The following is a 15,274-nucleotide window of genomic DNA, read 5'->3' as shown; positions in this document are numbered from 1 at the left end:
GGACACTTAGCGCCGAAAAAGAGAACATGAACTGTAGAAAAAAACAGGTAACTAATAACATATATGATAATGACAACATGAATTGTGCAAAACTGCAGTAGCAGCAGCTGAGGTAGTGCAAATAGAAATAAACATAAATATAGCAGCGGATGAAATATTAGTGCAATAAGTAATGACCAATATAAGTTTGTTCACACAGGTGAGAGAGAGTGTGTGTGTGTGAGAGTTTTGTACAGTTCAGTCCTGAGTGTTGAGAAGTCTGATGGCTTGAGGGAAGAAAATGTTACACAGTCTGGTTGTGAGGGCCTGAATGCTCCAGTACAACTTTCCAGATGGCAGGAGGGTGAAGAGTGTGTGTGAGGGGTGTGTGGGGTCTTCCACAATGCTGTTTGCTTTGCGGATGCAGTGTGTAGTGTAAATGTCTGTGATAGAGGGGGGAGAGAATGATCTTATCAGCTGTCTTCACTATCCGCTGAAGGGTCTTGTGATCCGAGATGGTGCAGTTCCCAAACTAGCCAGTGATGCAGCTGCTCAGGACGCTCTCGATGGTCCCTCTGTAAAACACAGTCAGGATGGGGGAAGGGAGATGGACTTTCCTCAGCCTCCTCAGGAAGTAGAGGCACTGCTGGGCTTTCTTGGTGATGGAGCTGGTGTTGAGTGACCAGGTGAAGTTCTCTGTCAGATGAACACTAAGGAATTTGTTGCTCTTGATGATCTCTGCAGAGGATCCGTCAATGAACAGCAGAGAATGGTCACTCTGTTCTCTCCTGAAGTCAACAACCATCTCTTTAGTCTTGTTGACGTTCAGAGACAGTTTGTTGGCTTTACACCAGGCTGTTAGCTGTTGCACCTCCTCCCTGTATGCTGACTCATCATTCTTACTGATGAGACCCACCACGGTCGTGTCATCGGCAAACTTGATGATATGGTTGGAGCTGTGCATTGCTGCACAGTTGTGAGTCAGCAAAGTGAACAGCAGTGGACTGAGCACAAAGCCCTGAGGAGCTCCAGTGCTCAGTGTGGTGGTGCTGGAGATGCTGTTACCGATCCGGACTGACTGTGGTCTCCCAGTCAGGAAATCCAGGATCCAGTTGCAGAAAGAGGTGTTCAGGCCTAGCAAGCTCGGCTTCTCAATCAGTTGTTAAGGGATGATTGTGTTGAATACTGAACTAAAATCTATGAACAGCATTCGTACGTATGAGTCCTTACAGTCCAGGTGTGTGAGGGCCAGATGGAGTTTTGTGGTGATGGCATTGTCCGTGGAGTGGTTAGGACGATACACAAACTAGCTGTGTCTTGATGTGCCTCATAACAAGCTTCACCACAACTGGTGTGAATGCGACGGGACAATAGTCATTGAGGCAGGAAACCATAGACTTCTTACGCACAGGGATGATTTTATTTTGAGCATTAACAAATACATGTCTTTCTGTGTGATGGGCTAGAGCTGTCAGAAAGATGCATATTAGTGGATTAAGCTGCACAAGTCAATGTGTTCATCTTAATCCATATCCCACTTTTTGGCAAACTGAGGTCAATGTTTTCAAAACAATTAATGTGGTGGCCTAAACTATTTTATTTTTTGCTTTTTCAGTGTCATTAAGTTCAAAATTCACTCTAATTAGCAATATTTACATACTCAAATAACTTTCACATTTACAATCAACCTGATCTATACTGGATTACTAAGACACATTATGATTGAGCCCTATTATGTACATTCAATGGGGATTAACCCATATTGAATCTAGAATGGACACAACCGCTGTTCTCAAAAAGTCAAAATGAATGTTAGTAATTAATGCTTTGTCTAAAAAGATTTGAGATGAATTCCACGAATTCACAGAGAAAAGAAAAATATACTAATCACGTACAGACACAAATACACAAAAGGTTTGAGATGCTCCTTACCTCAGCACCCATCCTGTCACTTCCTGACCCAACTCGCCAATTCATTCCAGACCCTGAGAAGCTCACCACTGATCCTATTCTCCGAATGGCATCACCATTCGAGCCCTTTGCCTGAACATAGAGAAGAGAGTCTGATGCACCACCACCAACCATCCTAAACTGCCCAGAGGGAAGACTCTTTGTTCCTGATCAGCTGTGATCCCAGGTCCTCCTATGGTGCTCTTAGTCCTCCAGCAGTGATTCTGCTGGCCCTCTTTCAAGAAAGATGTCCAGGAATTTGTGGCAGCCTGCCCAGTTTGTGCCCAGCAGAAGAGCCCCAAGAAATCCACATCAGGCTTCCTTCGGCCTCTTCCTGTTCCCTGTAGACCATGGGCCCACATCTCTCTTGTCTTTGTCACCAGACTACCAACATCCTCTGGCAACACTGTGGTCCTGGTTGATCGCTTCTCAAACATGGCCCACTTCATCCCACTACTTAAGTTTCCCATGGCAAAGGAAACCACCCAGCATGCTTCTGCTCCAGCATGTCTTCTGCCTACACATCCCCCATAGTATAGTCTCCAACTGAGCCCCCCAGTTCACTTCTCTTTTCTGGAAGGAATTCAGCCAGCTCTTGGGAGTTACTACCAGCCTGTCTTCTGGTTACAGTCTCCAGATCAATGGCCAGACTGAGCATCTGAACAAGGAGCTCGAGAAAGGCCTCCAATTCCTGTGTGCTGAAGATTCCTCCTCCTCCATCCCACCACTGGCCTCTCCCCTTTTTAAGCCCCATGACTACCAGCCCCCTCTATTGTCCACCCAGTAACTAGAAGCTTCAGTCCCCTCAGCCTTTGTCACACTACTTAGGACGTCCACAAGCTATGCCAGGTAGGCCAACCACAGATACCTACCAGCACCCCATTACCATGTGGGCCAGAGGGTTTGGCTGTCCACCCAAGACCTTCCCCTAAGAGTGGCCTGCAGGAAGCTCGCCCCTTGCTTTGTCAGCCCATTCCCGATATCCAAGGTCCTCAACCTAGTGGCGGTTCACTCGTGGCAACTCTCCTTAAACTCCTCCAGTCTGGGTCAGACTCTCCCCTTCACCTGGAGGAAGCTGGCTCTCAGAGTTGACTCATGGCAACACTGGTCTGTTTTTTAAATGGCTAGCATGTGTAGCCAGGTAATTAAAGTAGACAACTGTCCCCATGGTACTTCAATAATCTTTTTGCTGGTTTATTTAACTGTTATGTTTATATGAATGTGTTTTTGCTAGTTTGTTTGATATTTTTTAAATAATACTACTAAATAATCATACTGATCACTCCAGATTATTGTAATACTGTACTGTCTGGATGTCCAGATGCATAAGAAAGCTCCAGTCCAGAACTTTATCCACACTGCATCAGCTCCTAGTCAAATTTTAAATTCATTATAACATTTTGTTTACCGAACACATCTTTTCTGAATAGTTTTTTCTAGGTAAAGGAGCAGATCTGTGGTCTTCTTGGGTATAGAGTATTACTGGGATGTTTCACACATTCAATCTTAGATTTGTTGGCTTAATGTCCCAGGAAGCCCTCATGCCTGTGTTACCTTCTGTCTCTCCCTTTTAATTTCACTTTGGCTAAGCAAGGCTTTATATGGCTTTCTGCAAATAACAAATTTAAAACCTAGTGGAAAGCTAAGTCTGTTGCTAGTCTCTAACTGACTGAAGGCTACAGGTTGTGAAGTCAGAACAATTATATCTCACAATGAAATCAAAATCAGTTCCTTTAGTGGTTGTACATAGAAGTGTGGTTCTTTAAACAAAAAATAAGAAAATATATACATGTGTATAAAAACACAAGACAATACTGTTGTAGATTACTAGACAAAAAAGGGACCAATGATGATAAATGTAGACAAAAATGTACAAAACATACAATATCACAGTCTTTATCTAAAACTACTTATAGGAATGAAAATGTGGATATCTGATACAAAGCTGTGCATGCCCTGGGCACATGAACTTGGCTGCTGCACACAAGCTATCCTCTTGAAATGGTGAACATCTCTAGAGTTTAGAGTGCATGCATATGGCCTGAAAGTTTTGTTGAGAAAATAACAACTAATTATTAAGTATTTTGAGTTTCTGAGATGAGATAAATTGTGTAATTCGTATTATATTATTTAGTTTGTGAAACAGACTGAAACGGTAATGATGAACTCTCTTTAAAGGATGTTTTGTGTGTGACTCTCCTGACTGTCTACAACTTTATGGAATCTCAATCAGGTAACACACCTACTGTATGTGTGTGTGTAGTGAAAATCATTCAATCATTCAATCTTTTCATCTATTCACTTCTATTCCCACAAGCTCTTTCTACAAAAGTGAAAGGATATTTCATGAATAAAAAAGAACTGGGAGAGTATAGAGCCTCACCCTGTACATCAGAATGGTGTTATATGAGGCAGAATACCACATCTGAAAAAAAGTATTTATGAGTAATCTACAATCAGAAAAGGCTACAAGGATAAAAGTAAAACACATCAGGCTTCTCCTAAGCACCCTGTTTTTCTGAAAGCTAATGTACTAATGTACTAGAGCCCTTGTTCAGCAGCAGGCATGGGCTGGAAGAACTATGAGTAGAGAGCATGTTGTTTTGTCTGTCAGCATGCTATACTGCTGCTAATCCTCCACACTGCACTGGCTGATGTTTTAGTAATGTTAGTATAGCTAGCTGTGGCAGAGCTAGAATCAACAAAATATTCAATATTACTAACTACCAATGAGTGCTGGTTAATTGTTCAGTATGTACTTACGAACTAATTATTGGTTTTGATTACTGTTGACTATTAACATTAACATAACCCTGCTTAGTCCCTGCATACTCATGTGCTATCTAAGAAACCGTGATTTAAATGACTACATCCGTTTACTGTTAGTGTGCATATATTATTTACTTGGTTAAGAGTAGAGATACAAACACGTCAGTCATAGTACATTATATTACTTACTATCAGATTAATTTATTTTAGTTAGTTAGTTTGTTTATTTGTTTTGTAAACAAATGTATCTGTGTTTTTCTTCAGAACTTCAAAAATACAAGCAAAATGCAGGTAACAATGAACTTTTTTTCTTTTATAAATCATACTGATTAAATAACTGAAATAAATTTAACAGACAATATCACTGATCAAATGTAATCACAAAGGAAGCTGTAAGGTTATTAGATTGTTTGAGCTTCTTGGATTTAGAGACTGTCAGGAACAGCTGGACAGTTCCCTGCCAGGCCCAGAGAGGGCGCTGGCAGGTGAACCTTGGAAGTCTAATTTTTTGTGTCTTTTGTGTTATGCCCTTCTCATTGTTCTCATTCCTGGTGTGTCACCTGTATTCCATTAGCCCTAATGTCTCTCCCTATAAATAGGGATCCTTGTGTTCATGTCTTTGTCTGTGATTGTTAACTGTGGTGTTATGTCAGGTTTAGGTTTGCCATGTTTAGGTTTTGTCTTTTGTGTAGTTTTACACCATGCAATGTCTAGTGTTAAGTTAGCTGCCCTCTGTCTCGTCTTTATGTAATAATAGCAGCGCTTCACTAAATCCTGTGTATTGGTCTCTATCTCCATGGCGTGCAGGCACGTGCACGCAACACCATGGCAGTTCTGGTTCGAACCCTGCACAGGGTGGGGGTCCCGGACGTGACAGACACAATTTAATAAAAAGATGCAGATCAGGACAGAGGGCAGAATTTCGGCTCCTTCTTATGTTTATTTTAATGAATGCTAGCAAATTCAGTAAACAGGAAGTAAACAGGAAATAGATATATTGAGTTAAATCAACCTAAATTTTCAATATTTGAATTTCAGATTGAAAATGTAGCATTTTCCTACTTATCATTCAAGTTAGAGGTACAGATTCTGCTGACTCTGATTTCACTCCATAGAGGGTTCTGTAAGAAGACTAGAGAATCAAAATCATCAGTCCCTGGACATTTAAATTAAAATTGACATTTTAATTGTTTTCTATTTGACCCATAACTGACCTGTAACATCATGTTCCCCTTTGTGAAGTGAACTTAATCATATAACAATTATATAACATCAGAGGACAGTTACATAACTGCATTCTGACTGTGTTGTCCATTTATGTTATTACGTTACACTGCTGAATCTATTTATACTTTTATTTATATACAATTTACACAAAATTCTTAAAACAATTTTATCTGTTTTAGCCTCAGAGATGGAGAAGCAAAGAACCGGTAAGTATTAATGTTTTGTTCTTTAAAATCATTTAATTATTATATAATTGGAAAATAAATTTAACAGACTATCTCTCTGATCCAGTGTAATAATAAAGGTAACTGTGAGGATGTTAGACTGTGAGTTTCAGCCTCTTTGACTTAGACACAATTTAACATTGTGAAGGTTCACAAAAAGCTGCAGATCTGATCAGAGGGTAGAAATTACAGCTCCTTCTCATGTAAATTTCAAAGAATCCTAACAAATTCCGTTCAGCTCAGGTCATATATATATTCGAAGGCTTTTAAACTGAAATCAGAGTCAGCAGTAGCCGATCCTGAATACTTGTTAGACAATTCAAAGTATTAAAAAATATTAAATATTAACTATTTTATTGTTTTGTTCATAAGACCTTCTAAAGAAGTTGTTTGCAGGTAAGAACAATTTCAACATTTTCTTCAGTCTAATGAAATGAAAGTCTGTGCTGTGTTTGTGTTTTTTGTGTGAATGTTGATCTTGTTTGTGTGCGCTCTCTTTAAAGCAGCGCTGTCAACCTCACAAACAACATCAGGATGCTGTTATTCATCATGATTATTTATAACAACATTAATTACTCAGTCTCTCTCATGCACTCATACACTGTTTCTCTGAATGAATAATTGGTGCTATGGTATAAAATGTTTCTGTGTGTTTCTCTCAGTGGATGTGACTCTGGATCCTGATACAGCTCATCCTGAACTCACTGTGTCTGATGATGGAAAACAAGTGACACATGGAGACACATGACAGGATCTCCCTGATACACCACAGAGATTTAATTATCTCTGTGTTCTGGGAAAGCAGAGTTAGGAAAGGAGATTTTATTATGAGGTGCAGGTCAGAGGGAAAACTGCATGGACATTAGGAGTTGTAAGAGAGAACATTAAGAGGAAGGAGTGGATTCCACTGAGTCCTCAGACTGGATTCTGGACTGTGGGACTGAGGAATGAGAATGAGTATAAGGCTTATGCTGGTCCTGATGTCCCCCTCACACTGAGAGAGAAGGTGGAGGAGGTGGGGGTATTTGTGGATTATGAGGAGGGTCTGGTCTCCTTTTATGACGTGAAGTCCAGCTCTCATATCTACTCTTTCACTGCTCAGTCTTTCACTGAGAAACTTTATCCATACTTCAGTCCTTGGTATAGTGATAATTATACCAAGGACTGAAGTAATGATAATTCAGCACCACTGATCATCTCTGCTGTTACTGAATTAATATCTGATTTATATTTTTTAGCATTTTGAACTTTTGTAAATAATGGATTTATTCATCTCTAGACATTTAGGAATTTTATAAAGACGCATGAATGTTACTGGATTATTTAGAGCTTATGTGCTGTTAATATGATTCCTGTCATTAAAGCTGCCATCTGTGCTACTTTCTAGCTCTCACTTGAGTTGAATTTAGAGTGTTAACTAACATTTTCTCCACCACTAAAAATCACCACTTATTATAGTTGAGAATCTGACACCTTGCCAGGTGTATATCTGTTAATGAGGTGAGTTTTCAGGTTAGGATGCTATTTAATGCTGTTTATTTTCTCCAGAACATGATGTCAGTTCTTAGTAAATGTTGTTAATATTTGGTAAATGATCAGTAAGATTTTTGTGATTAGATGTGGGGATGTATTTGGATTAGACCTGCATCTCTCCACAGACCTGCAGTTTTAATCTCAGCTGAAGGTGTGGAGGATTCACTAACATGGCAGTAGTTAGTAACTGTGACTAATGTGGCATTTACAGATTTGTTCTATTTCTGGATGTCTTATATGAGTAAGATACAGCGTTTATTATTATTATTATTATTATTATTATTATTATTATTATTATTATTATTATTATTATTATTATTATTATTATTATTAAAAGTTCCATGTCTTTTTTTTTGTTGCATAATTTGTAAATATAAATATGAGCAAGAATATGAAGGACTTCAGCAAATGAGTAATTTAATGTCTCTGGATCCACCATAACACAGACCAGGACAAATCACTTGATGAAGATGAATGAAGGAATAAAATTACTCACTTCCGTAAAGTCTTCTTTTAGTGATCAGTACTGCTCTGCTGTCACTGACTGGCACAAAGTTTCTCATTCTAAACAGTGTTTAGGAGAAACACCATTCAGAAATACATCTTAAAAGCAAGCAAGGAATGAAGAAATGAAATAAAAATGTAAAATAAATATATTGGAATAATGTAAAATGTAATTTGAAAATGTATGCATTTGCTGGTATTGTACAATAAAGATTATATATTTTATTCAATTATATTAAACTTTTTTATATGAGCTTATTTTATTTTGAGCATTAGCAAAAACTTGTCTTACTGTCTGATGGTTTAGAGCAGACCAAGTCAAAGTCTATGGGTTTATCTTAATCCATATCACACTTTTTTGGCAAACTTAGGTCAATGTTTTCAAAACAGTGGTGATCTAAACAATTTTATTTTTTTGCTTTTTCAGTGGCATAACGTTCAAAATTCACTTAAATTAGCAATATTTACATACTCACATAGCATTAACAATTACAATCTACAAGATGTACACTGGGTTACTAACACACACCACAAAACACATCCAGTTTGCTTATTTGTTCACACAGGAATCAAGTTTGTCATATAAATGCACCTCCAGCTGCTTTTCCTCAAGTAGAGACTCTGCTGGGCTTTCTTGGTGATTAAGCTGGTGTTGAGTGATGTGGAATAAAAATCTACTGTATTCACTACTAAAATCTGACTCCAGCTCCACACTGACCCGACAGCTCAGTCTAAGTGAGACTCATAGTTAGTAAGGCCTCAAAACTAAATAAGCCAATCAAACAGACTAGATGAATACAGATAAGAGATTTTATTTTGTAATCAGCGCTGATACAAGAATTGAGATGCTCACGCATGAACGTCCCAACAACCTCTACTCAGGGAACTCCAACTACAGCCTTTATATACATTTCCCTTATCTTCCCAATGCAACACATCACTGGTTCTTTGCCTAGACAATCCCACCCATCTTTCTTTTTTGACCTTTTAGATTCTTTTTTTACACCATTATCTTTGGATTTACAACTTTTCGAATACCATTATAATTAAACTTTCCTGAATCATTATATTAAAAATTGGGCGTTTCCGCCCCCACCAGTGGGATTGTCTTTGGCCTCACTCTCGCCAATACCTCATTCTTCTTCAGGAGACAGCATGGGTAAGTTCTCAGTTCTTTAGGGACCAACACCCCTTTCTTTTATTAACTTTTACACCTTACGGATTTTCTGATTTATCCGCTGTCTTCCACGTATGTTCTCTAGATATTTCGCCTGGTACCACCATTGCCATCCAGCACGCACTGCGTTTACTTCATGATGAGCTCACTACCGCTCAAGGTACCAATGGAGCGAAGATTAACCATAACAATCTAGGGTGCGCCTCTGCCATTGATTGGTCCAAGTTTGGAAAGCCTGGTACCGCAGAGAAAGCCTGCCAGACTGACATCATTGATACAACTACTTGTTCTTCAAAGCCCTTGCAGCCTGTGTGCAAGGCCCGTGACAGGCCAACATGCCGTGTTAAACCTTATATTGTTCTTAAGCTTAAACGACCTAACGAATAAACTTTACCTGAGAACTCACTCCTGCTGTCCCCCTGATTATTTCACACATACCTTATACATATATTCTCATTTACAAAATTATCTCCCACAGTGACCAGATGAACACCAAAGAATTTGGTAGTCTTAACGATCTCCTCAGAGAATCCATCAATGTACAGCGGAGAATGGCCACTCTGTGCTCTCTTAAAGTCAACAACCATCTCTTTAGTTTTGTCGACTTTCAGAGACAGGTTGTTGGCTTTACACCAGGCTGCTAGCTGTTGCACCTCATCTCTGTATGCTGCCTCATCATTCTTGCTGATGAGACCCACCATGTTCATGTCATCGATGAACTTGATGTGGTTTGAGCTGTGCATTGCTGCGCAGTTGTGAGTCAGCAGACTGAACAGCAGTGGACTGAGCACACAGCCCTGAGGAGCTCCAGTGTTCAGTGTGGTGGTGCTGGAGATGCTGTTCCCGATTTGGACTGACTTAGGTCAGGAATTTCCCGGATCCGTTTTACAAAGGGATGTGTTCAGGCCCAGCAGGCTCAGCTTCTCAATCAGGTGCTGAGGAATGATTATATTGAATGCTAAACTGAAGTCTATGAACAGCAATCATATGTATGAGTCCCTATTGTTCAGGTGAGTGAGGGCCAGATGGAAGTTTTGGTAATGGCACTGTCCGTGGAGCGGTTTGGACGATATGCAAAGTGCAAGGGGTCCAGTGGGGGTGGTAGCTTCTTCGGCATGGGGATTGTCTTGATGCACGTAGGAAGAATAGTGCTGCTCAGGGAAATGTTGAAGGTGTCAGTGAAGACATCGGCTAGGTATTCTGCACATTCCCTGAACACTCTGCCAGGAATGTTGTCTGGTCCAGCAGACTTCTGTCGGTTATCTCAGCATAGAGTTCTCTTCACATCAGCCATGGATAGGCAGAGCACCTGGTCGTTGGGAGGAGGGATGGTCTTCCTCACCGCTTCGTTGTACTGTACCTCAAACCGTGCATAGAAGTTGTTCAGCACATCTGAGAGGGAGGCGTCACTATCACAGGTAGGTGAAGTGGTCTTATACTTTGTGATCGCCTGTCCTGAAAGTGGCTTTGCTTCTTTGATGGTTCGGGGCAGTTTGGCACTTTCTGTTTTTAAGGCCGTCTTGTCCCCTGATCTGAAGGCGGAGTCTCTAGCTTTCAGCAGCACACGCACTTTTGCAATCATCCATGGCTTCTGGTTGGGGTGTGTGGTGGTCTTGGAGACAGTCACATCATTAATGCACTGGCCTATGTATCTGGTCACTGATGCTGTATAATCCTCCAAGTTGATAGAGTCGCCATAGTAGCAGTAGTGTTGCTTCCATTCAAATCAATTCCATTCGATTCTCTGGGAAATATCCAAGATAGAAACTCTCTCTCTCTCTCTCTCTCTCTCTCTCTGCATGTCCCAAGCTTCACTGCCCATTTACTGTATTTACTAAAATGATTTATTCCTGTAAATGTCCATTATTAAAATAGCTTTACAAATAACATTTAACTGAAACAGAATTAACCATGCACTACCACTATATATTATTACATAAACTTTGATTTTTACGTCTATGCACTGTGGCACTTTGAACTGATGCCAGAGATTTCACTGTTACAGGAGTCTGCAGATGGAAACATTACACATGTGCTGTTTGTTATGAAATACTCTGTCAGTGTCTGGTGTAAAGGGCAGTTTAATGAATCTGGAAGTGCATTAATCACAGCATTAGAGCAGTCTGGTGTAAAACAGGATCAAGGAGAGCTCTGTTTAAGTCTCATAAACAGATGAGGAGTTCAGAGAGCTGGACAGACTGAAGGACTAAAGCTCTGCTGCATCACTCTAGAATAATAAACACTATAAATTAATACAGTCAACCTGCAATGTCATTACAAAAATTAATTTAGAGATAATTACATAGAGTACCAGTGGTGTAATGTAACAAAGTAAAATTACTTCGTTATAGTACCTAAGTATTTTTTGAGAGTTTTTGTACTTTACTTGAGATTTTATATTTCTGTCAACTTTTAATTTTACTTCACTACTTTTTTGAAACAAATTCTATACTTTTACTCCGACACATTTTCTGTTCGGCATTTTCGTTACTTACTACAAAAAAAACCTGCGTCCAAATCTGCGGTAAAGGAAGTTTGTGGTTAGTGATGACTTTAGGCCATGTCCACACGTAGCTGGGTATTTTTAAAAACAGAGATTTTTCTTTGTTTTTATTTATTCTGTCCACACGACCTACGTGTTAAAAATATCTTTGTCCACATGAAAACGCAAAACGCCCTGTTAAGTGCTTTCAGGAGCATGCCTAGTTAATCAGAAGCCAAGACAAAACTTTATTACCGGTTCCGGTAGTTTAACAACAATGGCGTGTCGCGTGAAAGCGATGCCCTTGACATGCGAAAATTTCATTGTAGAATGTAGAAGTCCAACCGGGTCTCATCCAGAACCGCCACTGCTGTGTGTGTTGTGGGACTTCTGTATGCAGCAGCAGTGAGCTCCGTATTACATTCCGGCCCTCTGTTCATGAACGTAATGTGTGAGTAACAGCGCGTGTATGTGCACGCATGTAAAAAGTCCAGTAAGAAACGTTTTACGCAAGTTTATGCAAGTCTGCTATTGCACAAAATATCTTCATAAACAAGGCTGACATCAAATCAAGGAGACGGGCACACAGACAATGATGTCAATTTGTCAAAATCTCTGTTTCCCCTGTCCACACAACACCACTCAAAACGGAGTTTTGGAAAATCTTTACTTTGGAGTTTTTCAACGACCTCAAACTGCATTAGCATGTGGACAAAAGGTCAAAACACAGAGAAAAATCTCCCTTCTTAAAAATCCCCAGCTATGTGTGGACATGGCCTTAGCTACAAGCGCACATGTATGGAAACACTGATACTGTACACTTCATTACAATACAGTTCTAAAGGCCTCTCCTTTCTTTCATGCAAGTCTTATTTTTTGGTGGTGCACTTATTGAGAAGTTTAAGAAAGAAAGCAATACAGAATAAAATTCATAATTCTCCAAATTATTACAGTCTTGCTTTTTTTTTATTAATTTACTTCTACTTTTACTCTCAATACATTCATGAAAATATTACTTCTGATACTTAAGTACAGTTTATTTCAAATACTTTAAGACTTTTACTCAAGTAGAATTATAATGGTTGACTTTAACTTTTACTTGAGTCATTTTCTAACAAAATACCTGTACTTTTACTCAAGTACGGCTTTTGGGTACTTTATACAACACTGTAGAGTACTATAGAAATCATTCAGGGTGGAGTATCCCTTTAATAACCGAGTGTGTGGTTTAGTTTGAATATTCTCACTTCCCACTGTAAGTTCCCTAAAACCCCCACTCCAAAACCCCCACTCCAAAACCAGAAAAACAGGTGTATTATAAGGGCTGGTGCACGGAAACAACAATATGATGCAGAGCTGTGAGACAAAGGGTCTCTTTTAGCGATTTATTAAGACAACTAATTATTAAGTGTTTTGAGTTTTGAGATCAGATGAATTGTGCACCTAGTGTAATTTGTATAGTGCTATTTATCTTGTGAAACAGACTGGAGCGATAAAGATAAACTCTTTCAGGGATGTTTTTGTGTGTGACTCTCCTGACTGTCCTATACAACTTTATGGAATCTCCACTGAACATCGACGGGTCCATCGTGGAGATCGTCAAGAGCACAAAATTCTTTGGCATTCACCTGGCGGAGGACCTCATCTGGTAAGGAAGGCTCATCTTCCACTTCCCATCCTGACCACCTTCTACAGAGGGACCATCGAGAGCGTCCTGAGCAGCTGCATCACTGCCTGTTTTGGGAATTGCACCGTCTCGGATCGCAAGACCCTTCAGCGGATAGTGAGGACAGGTGAGAAGATCATTGGAGTCTCTCTCCCCTCTATAACAGACATTTACTCCACACGCTGCATCCGCAAAGCTAACAGCATTATGGATGATCCCACACACCCCTCACACACACTCTTCACCCTCCTGCCATCCGGAAAGAGGTACCAAAGCATTCAGACCCGCACAACCAGACTGTTGAACAGCTTCTTCCCTCAGGCAATCAGATATCTCAACCGAGAACTGAACTGAGCTGGACACACACACACATACACACACACATACACACACACGCACACACACATATACAACCAAGATCTGATCTCAACAGAGAACTGAACTGAGCTGGACACGCACACACACACACACACAAATTGTCCTGTTTGCGCGCATATGTCACTTTACATTACACTTTACACTTCCTGTTTACATGTGTCACTTTAATATTTGCACTCACTGTCTACACTGTTCTTTTACACAGAGTCGGTCTATATGTTGTCTGTCTGCACTGTCCTGTCTTGTCATCCTGTGCACTTCTGTTGTATGTCTAGTTTTCTTGCACCTTAAGTATAGTTTAGTTTTATCTCTATGTTTATCTCAATGTTTGTCTGCGTCACTGTACTTTGTCTGTGTTATGTGTAGCATCTTTGGTCTAGGAGGAACGTTGTTTCACTTCACTGTGTACTGCATCAGCTATATATGGTTGAAGTGACAATAAAGCTTCTTTGACTTGACTTTGACTTTGACTTTGGTTACGAGAAAGGTAATATCTAAATCATACTGCAGTTTTACCTTTTTTATCTTTTGTCCACACAGATTCCCAACTGTGTTCCTGGAGAAATCCAGGACATAATGTTTTTCCTGCTTTAATGCTCTCACTTTAATACCCCAAGAATAAAGAACCTGTGTTTTAGTCAGTAGTCCAGAGTTGCCCATGCTGTCTGTAAAGAGTGATTTAAATCAGTATGGACTCAAACTCTCACCTCAATCTATTCACTTCTATTCCCACAAGCTCTTTCTACAAAAGTGAAAGGATACTTCATTAATAAAAAATAACTGGGAGAGTATAGAGCCTCACCCTGTACATCAGAATGTTGTTATATGAGGCAGAATAATTATTTAACATAATCAAGCTCACACTACCACATCTGAAAAAAGTATTTATGAGTAATCTACAATCAGAAAAGGCTACAAGGATAAAAATAAAACACATCAGGCTTCTCCTAAGCACCCTGGTTTTCTGAAAGCTAATGTACTAATGTACTAGAGCCCTTGTTCAGCAGCAGGCATGGGCTGGAAGAACTATGAGTAGAGAGCATGTTGTTTTGTCTGTCAGCATGCTATACTGCTGCTAATCCTCCACACTGCATGGCTGATGTTTTAGTAATGTTATAGTAAGGTGCTAGCAGACAATAGTGAAACAGATTGTTGTCAGCCAATCTGATTGTTACCATGGCAACATGCCCAGCTCCAGCTAGCTGTGGCAGAGCAAGAATCAACAAAATATTCAATATTACTAACTACCAATGAGTGCTGGTTAATTGTTCAGTATGTACTTATGAACTAATTATTGGTTTTATTACTGTTGACTATTAACATTAACATAACCCTGCTTAGTCCCTGCATACTCATGTGCTATCTAAGAAACTGTGATTTAAATG

General features: G+C 39.7%; 1 protein-coding gene across 1 annotated transcript; it reads left to right on the top strand.

Moving 5' to 3' along the window:
- Window positions 1-3,569: 3,569 nt before the first annotated feature.
- On the top strand, window positions 3,570-7,931 carry LOC131355675 (E3 ubiquitin-protein ligase TRIM39-like). Its single transcript, XM_058394095.1, is given in 5 exon segments — window positions 3,570-4,162; window positions 4,963-4,989; window positions 6,105-6,131; window positions 6,522-6,545; window positions 6,812-7,931. Coding segments are annotated over 5 exon segments (600 nt in total). The 5' UTR covers window positions 3,570-4,146; the 3' UTR covers window positions 7,318-7,931.
- The last annotated feature ends 7,343 nt before the right edge of the window (window positions 7,932-15,274 follow it).

Source organism: Hemibagrus wyckioides, linkage group LG07, assembly GCF_019097595.1.
Source record: "Hemibagrus wyckioides isolate EC202008001 linkage group LG07, SWU_Hwy_1.0, whole genome shotgun sequence".
NCBI lineage: Eukaryota > Metazoa > Chordata > Actinopteri > Siluriformes > Bagridae > Hemibagrus > Hemibagrus wyckioides.
The sequence above is the reverse complement of the archived record's forward strand: the minus strand, read 5'-3'. Positions and strand labels throughout refer to the sequence as shown.